Source organism: Triticum dicoccoides, chromosome 7A, assembly GCF_002162155.2.
Source record: "Triticum dicoccoides isolate Atlit2015 ecotype Zavitan chromosome 7A, WEW_v2.0, whole genome shotgun sequence".
Taxonomy (NCBI): Eukaryota; Viridiplantae; Streptophyta; class Magnoliopsida; order Poales; family Poaceae; genus Triticum; species Triticum dicoccoides.
The window spans coordinates 734,543,299-734,550,626 of NC_041392.1; the positions used below are offsets into that span (position 1 = coordinate 734,543,299).

General features: G+C 42.9%; 1 protein-coding gene across 1 annotated transcript; it reads right to left on the minus strand.

Moving 5' to 3' along the window:
• Positions 1-220: 220 nt before the first annotated feature.
• LOC119331346 (beta-glucuronosyltransferase GlcAT14A-like) lies at positions 221-2,247 on the minus strand. The gene is made up of 4 exons (XM_037604514.1): positions 1,654-2,247; positions 1,506-1,581; positions 1,324-1,418; positions 221-1,043 (listed from the first exon to the last, which is right to left on the minus strand). The coding sequence occupies exons 1-4, from the start codon at positions 2,243-2,245 to the stop codon at positions 514-516; spliced, it is 1,293 nt and encodes a 430-aa protein (XP_037460411.1). The 5' UTR covers positions 2,246-2,247; the 3' UTR covers positions 221-513.
• Between the last annotated feature and the right edge of the window lie 5,081 nt (positions 2,248-7,328).

A 7,328-nucleotide genomic window follows, 5' to 3' on the forward strand; every position in this document is an offset into this window, starting at 1 on the left:
ACTGTTGAGATCATGGTCGAGGCCATGAGACCCTCAAACTGAGCATTGTACACAGAAGACGCGGAGTATACACCATCTTTAGTAAACTTCCAAATAATTGTATCGTCGACTCCAGGGGTGAGTATGACATTAGAGAGCTTCTCCCAAAGGGTGGCAAATTGCTCAACATGCTCAAAGGTGAGGCCCTGAGAGGTAATAATATGATCTCTAGGAAGTGTTCCTTATTTCTTCGGGAAATTAATGCTCAAGGGCCAGTTATGTTACACAGCACCGAGGAACAAATAGGCAAAGAGAAAAGAAATACGTATATGTGTATCTCGAATGTCAACTGCTTGGCGCCGGAATGAGAAGACACGTCTCACTCATTCCCAAAGTTCTAGTGTGTGCATGAATACATAGAGCTAGCGTGCTTAATTATTAACTGCTGATGCTGAGCCTGAAAGAAAAACGGAGCACCGCCGGCAGTACTAGCAGCTGGCAGCAGCCCATCGTGCCCGTGCCCACAGATGAAGCTCAGGCGTTGTCATCGACTAACTTGCACTGATTTGGCCGGAAGTTGTCCTCAGACAAGAGCGACGTGACGAGCCGCTGCAGCCGGGCTGCTCCAGGGCCAGGACGCAGTGGCGTCGCGTCCCTCACGATCCAGAAGGAGCCATCGCCGCCGGTATCACCGATGCTCCAGCTGCCGGGGGCAAGCATGCCGGGCTGCCGCGACAGGAGCCCTACGTCGATCCTGTCAAGCACTGGGTCGTCCTGGCCAAACTTGCATGCGAAGGGGGCATCACTGTCGAGCATCCTGTCCCAGTGGCTGGAGTTGATGAGTTCTGGTTGATGCGCAGGGAAGTCGCCCCAGGAGATGTAGCGCATGTCGTGGTTCACGGTGGTGTTCCGGAACTCCTCGGCGTTGCAGGCCATGGTGTGGAAGTAGGCCTCTGGAGAGGAGACGAGGTTGGCGTAGGAGACGACGAGGGTGCGCGGGAGGTTGTTCCACCCCCGGATCAAGTACTTGACGAATGGCCGTGACAACACCATCCAAGCAGAACCTGGTTATCATACAAATTGAAGTTCAGTCTCGCTGTATGGTTGTAAAGTACTATCCAAAAGTCTGAACAGTCAACTCATCCAAAAAACCAAACTGATGAAGAGAGGCGGGAAATATATTTCAACGGGTGACCATGGATGCACCGTGTGTAGTTAACAACACGTGGTACGACTTCCACTTCTAGAAGACTTATATGCGGCAATGAAAATTACCCTGGGGAAAAAGACCTAGTCTATCTTCATACACCAAAAACATGGCATTTGGAATACCAAGGTTCATACCTTTGAAGAGTGTGAAGGCGGTGGGCAGCTCCTGCTTCTCGGTATCGTTCTTCCACAGCCCCGGGTCGACGATCCCCGCCATCGCCCTCGAGGACCTGTTAAGAAAAACCATGTGTGCGGTACCGAACTCAGTCGCAAGTGTCGACGTCATTCTCTGCAGATTTTATTACGAAGGAACGTACGCTTTCCGGCCCGTGTCGCTCGTGTGGTCGATGAAGTTGAGGTCACGCGGCAGCCGCGAGAACACGTCCATCAGATCTGCAGAGGTTGATAATGTCACCACGAAATCATGAATGGAAGCAGCTATATAAGCGTATATGTGGTACCGACCGTCCTGCGTGACGAGCGGGTAGTCAGAGGCGGAGAGGTTGATGAACCAGTCCCAGTCGGCGCCGGGGCCGGGCAGGAAGTTGGCGGCGGCGTGCAGCGTGGTGGTTACCATGGTGATGCTCCCTTGGTGGTTGGCCTTCTGCAGCACGCGCACGTTGCCCACGGCGGCAAGAACCGGGTGCTCGGCCACGAAGGCCGCCAGCTCGGCGCGCTCCGAGTCGGACGCCTCCGCGTCCAGGTGGAGGATGTAGTGGTTCCGTGGGTGGTAGAGCGCGAGGAGGCAGCGGCGCAGCCTGCCGGCTTCGCCAGCCGAACCGGAGACGAGGTAGGCGAAGCGTGGGGTCCCGGCCTGCGACGAGGTAGACGAGGTGGCAGAGGAGGGGTACCGTTGATGGAATATTGTGGTGGAGGGGAATGCGATTAGGTAGGCCGCGAGGACGAACACGGAGAAGATGCCCCCGGCGGCCACGGAGCGCACCCACCGCAGGTCGATGCCACCGCAGGAGCGTCCAAACAAGGAGGAGGGACTGCCGATATCCAAGGTGACAGAGTAGGGATGCGAGTCGGCTGGCTGGTGTTGGGTGGGTGGCATACTCGGAGTATCCATGGTGGCGAAGCGCGGTTGTGAATTGGATAAACTTGTGAGGCTTCCAGCATATAAATTGCAAGCGGATGGAGCAGGAAGGTGACGGCGCGGGCGAAGCAGCAGCGAGATGCCGCGAATAACGTCTTGCCTTGCCTTGGTTGACTGGGTGGAGGCAGCATGTGGAAGAGAGAGAGAGTGAGGGAGGGGAAAAGTGCTTGCAGCTACCGGGCTCCAGGGTTCTTTTTTGCGAGAAAAACTTCCAGTCTATTCTTGATATTTGAAATTTTTGAAAAACACACTTCGGTTGCTAAAAATAAATAAATCAAATACGTGAATGCATAGACACATTTCTAAGACCCGGTAAAAATCTAAAAAAGAAATACTTTGTATTTTGAGAAATACAAAAAAGAGAAATTTCTGATAAAAATGGCACCCCTTTTCTCTTATACATTGTCAGAAATTTGTTTTTTTTCTATAGCCCAAAACAAAGCGAGATTTGTACCAAAACTTGCCACGGGTATTCGGAATGTGTATATGTATCCCCAGAAAAAAATTCATATTTTTTGAAACTTCCAAACACGAATTTCAAAGTGTTTAAATATAGGGAGCAGTGGAGCTCGGGTGCTGCAATCCCTCACTCAGATCTAACGTTCTAAAGAATCTTTCTGAATGGGATCTCCATTGTTCAACTGAGAATTTGAGGTTCTATTTGATAGGTCTTTTTTATGGGAAACGTTACCTTTCAACCGGCGGATGGGTCGTGCGTATCCAGCACCTCCGTGGCCGTCCGATTCAATTTTAATCATACAACACATAGCACTACACAAGACTGTCCAATAAGTTTTGCAACATTGGGCATGTTGCACACACAAATTTATAACACATGCTATGTTACAAACATACAAAGCACCAACAAGTTGCCAGCGTGTACATAACTTGATCATTTTTCATAAAAAAATTCTGCAACATCATCCTTGTTGCAAAAATCTTTCCGTAACATCATCTATATTGCACAAAGGTGAAAAACGAAAAAAATTCTGTAACACAAACTCTGTTGCAAATATTTGTATGCAACATGACCTTTGTTGCACAAATAATGCTTAAATAACGTGTCACGCCGAAGAAACATTTCCGGTTGTTTTGCAACAAAGCCGTTGTTGCAGAGTGGCCATCGCAACAATCAGCTTGTTGCAGTTCATGAGGCGCATGTTTGGAGAGATCCCATGGCTATTTTTGCGTCAATCCGATGGTCGCGGAGGTGGCCGATGTTTTTCTTTTATCCGCTGGCAGACATGTAGCATTGCCCCTTTTTTATTGTGATGTCCCTTATCCATCGAGTCGATTTTTTGTTCTCGGGGTCCATTGAGAAAAAGTGCTCTTGGGCTCCCCTGAAGCCAAAATTTTCAAAAACTAAACAATCACTTTTTAAGTTTCAAAGAAACCTAAAAAATACACAAGTAAGATATAGAAGTATACTAGATGTGTATATAATTTCATCACGAAATATGTTTTGATGTGAGCTGTAAAAAATCATGTATTTTGTAGTGAATAGTATATGTGCTAGAAATACGTGATTTTTTCATTTCTGTGTAGCTCACATAAAATAATATTTCACAATGAAACTTTGCAGAAAAGTACTATGTGTCCATATCAAAACTTAAATTTAATATTTTTACCACATATTTTTCAAAACTTAAATTTTATTTTTTTTAATTCAAATTAAGTGCTTCATAAAGCTTGAGCTCCATTAGCATTTATTTTTTGTTATTTTCTATATGTCTATCAATTACTCCTGTCATTCCTTTATGTAAGGTGTATTATTTTCGGCGCCATTATCAAGGCTCATAATTATAGACAATTTAAGGCGAAATTATCCTTGGCTAAATCGTTGATATGTTCTTTTATATCCCTTATCCATTGTGAGTGGATTTTCTTGCTCTCGGGCTCCATGGAGTCCTATTTTTTTAAAACTAAAAAAATATTTTTATTTTAAAAAACTACAAATAAATACATGACTACACATAGATGTATATTTTATATTCATAAGAAAATAAGTTTTGATGTGAGTTGTGCAAAAAACATAGTTAATAATGCATGAGTATGTCATTTTGGAGACCATGGCCTTAATTTTGAAAAATTCAAAATCCAAGCTTTTCACTTTCAAAAAAAAAATATGAAAACAGATACACATGTATACAAGGATAGAATGTGTATGGGTGGATGAAATATCTTGAAATGCAAGCTGCACAAAAAAACCAAAACTTGGATTTTGACGATAAATAGTACATGTACTAAAAAGCCACAGATTTTTCTTTTTTGAGTAGCTCTCGTTTTAATGTATTTTTGTTGCATGGTAATACGTGTCTGATTCATATCATATAATACAAAGTACAAGTCACGTAAAGACCGATATGTCAAAACTGAAAAGATAGCAGAACATCTCTGAGCTTGACACCAACGCCCGTCACTCTCGTTTTAATGTATTTCATCTTGGAAATTTACATACATGTACATTATATCTCTAGGTATATGTGTACGTTTTCCAAAAACAACTGAATAGTTTGAATCTCTAGGTACATTCTTTATGAAGCTCGGCCACCATTTGGCATTTTCAATAATACATGTGCTGGAAATACATGATTTTGCCATTTCTCTATAGCTCGCACAAAAATGTATTTTGCAATGAAACTCTGTAGACAAATAGTATACATCCATATGTATAATGTTTATTTCTTTTAGATATTTTTGAAACGCAGAAAATCAAATTAAGGGCTCTTTGGAGATTGAGCTCTGTTAGCAATTTCCATTCTCTATATAGCCGTCTACCTATTATAATAATAGATAGATTATATAATAGGTACATGACAGTTGCGACTAATACCGGCAATTAGAGCATCTCCAATGCTGACCCGCAAATTCCCTCTTGCATCCGTCACCGGACCAGGGGACCAGTCCGCAAACACGGATGCGGGAGCTGGCCATCCAACGCTGTCTGCATACATATGAACTACTATCTGAACTAAGCGGGCGAAATTCATGCAAACTGGCGAATTTTCATATAAACCAGACGAAATTCATTACATTTTGGACAATTTTTAACTAAACCCTACTCTAAATGATCGTTGGCGCCCGTTATTTTTTGCATCATGTTTTCCTCAACATGACCTCGGTCCTGTATTTTTTGTATATGTTGCTTCTTTTTTATTGCATCAATGTTGTGTTTGCCATATAATTAATCTTATTGCTAAATACGCTTTAAAGAAATGCAAACAACACACTGAAATTTTGCGGACTGCAATTTCTTATCTTAGTAACTCTAATTAGCGAACTGCAAACTACCAGATATATTGCATTGCTATAGCCTATAGGAGTAAGATATATTGCATTGCTATAGGAGTAACTCCTCATAAGTATAATTGGGACATGCATGTTAGGTGGAATTCTACATATATGGTGCTTAACTATCTTATCCGAGACAAAGATGCATTCTCCAGATTTAATAATGCAAATTATGGAAGAAAGCTAATCACCCGTGATAATTGCTTATTGCTAAAGTACTGATTAAGTTTTTGGAGGTGTTTTATGATGCAACAATTTCTTTGTCTAGGTTTTATTATCGCACCTCTCCTCTGAAAGCATACGAAGGCGGTAAATTATTACTTCAAGTTGTTGCTCGCATGAAACTTAAATATTTGTAATACTGCGAAAACAATTCCTATGTTGTATGCATTTGCATTTATGTTGGATCCTAGGCTAAACTTGATCTATTTGGTAATGCACTCAATGTACGAGCTAGGTCCCAACATTTAGATTATTCTGCTTATTTCATTAATATTTGTGATAAGCTTTCTGAAGTTTATAGTAAGTACGAGCAAAAATATGCCGGAGTTCGGATGCAATGGCATGCACCAAGCAACTGCAGGAAAATAAAGGAGTGTGGAGCAAGTTATTTTGTTCTTCCTCCTCTGTCCCGAGCTCTTCCATAGCAGCACACTACTAGGGAAAAGGCTAGCAGCAGCGCGGGTTTTTAGGCTAGCAGCAGCGCGGACAGCCGCGCTACCAATAAGGCGCTACAGCTAACTGTTACTAGTAGCGTGGGCTAAACCCGCGCTACTACTAAATGATTAGTAGCGCAGGTGCACACGCGCTACTACTAAGCTAACACCCACTCTACTACTAACCTAACTACTAACCTAACTACTAGTAGCGCTCACTTTTAACCCACGCTACTACTAACAATTTAGGAATTAAAAAAATAAAAGTTAGATGTGGTATTCATGAATGGTAATACGTCCATTGCAAAGCTAACCAACATCACAAAACCATCTCAAGATTCCATTTAACATCAGACACACAACCATCATCGAAGTACCTCCCCTAGTGGTCCACCACCAACCTAAACAAATCACTTCTCTAGATGTATCTACCAATGCATGGAGTTCAGACGCCAATGTACCCGAATCCTCCTTCCCCGGACGATGGTGTCGAGGACCTCCACCTCGAAGACCTCCGGTGTCAAAATCATCTGGACGTTCATCTGTTCGACGTGGCCACCGTGCTTCACAGCAAAGTCCGCCTCCAAGTGGTTGAAGAGCACAACGCCCACCGGGCCACGCTAGTCAGCGTCGATCACCCCTGCACCCACGTCGGGAAAGTGAAAACTTGTTAGTACGCAAATTGCATCAGTTAAACTAAATAGTATATTACAATTCACAAGACCCATTAAGTTACGATTCCTTATCATCTAGCAATTTAAAGGGGCTCATGCCGAATATATATGCTTAATTCCTCACTTCTTATTCAAACTAAATATATAGATTTGGCAAATGCATAGAAAAACATAAAGTCCAAAAGAAACACAGAAATGCATATGTGAACTAAATTACTTTGTGTGTTAGCACATTTCTTGTTAGGTTATTCACTATATATAGTACCACATCAGGCAGGGTGATGTGTTTACTTCGCGCCGCAATGTTTGGCACCAAGTTCAGTCTTGGAAGACAAATACAATACATTGTTGGGCGGGACAAGGCAAAGAAAAATACAGAAATTTGTAGTTACTAAATCATTAGCATTAATTAGTGCCTTC

Excerpts from the sequence above, each read along its gene's own strand:
- LOC119331346 (XM_037604514.1), bottom strand. The coding sequence starts at position 2,245 with ATGCCACCCACCCAACACCAGCCAGCCGACTCGCATCCCTACTCTGTC. Across the intron at positions 1,419-1,505 it reads AGCGACACGGGCCGGAAAGC|GTCCTCGAGGGCGATGGCGG; the intron begins GTACGTTCCTTC and ends TTTTCTTAACAG. Across the intron at positions 1,044-1,323 it reads CGCCTTCACACTCTTCAAAG|GTTCTGCTTGGATGGTGTTG; the intron begins GTATGAACCTTG and ends TATGATAACCAG.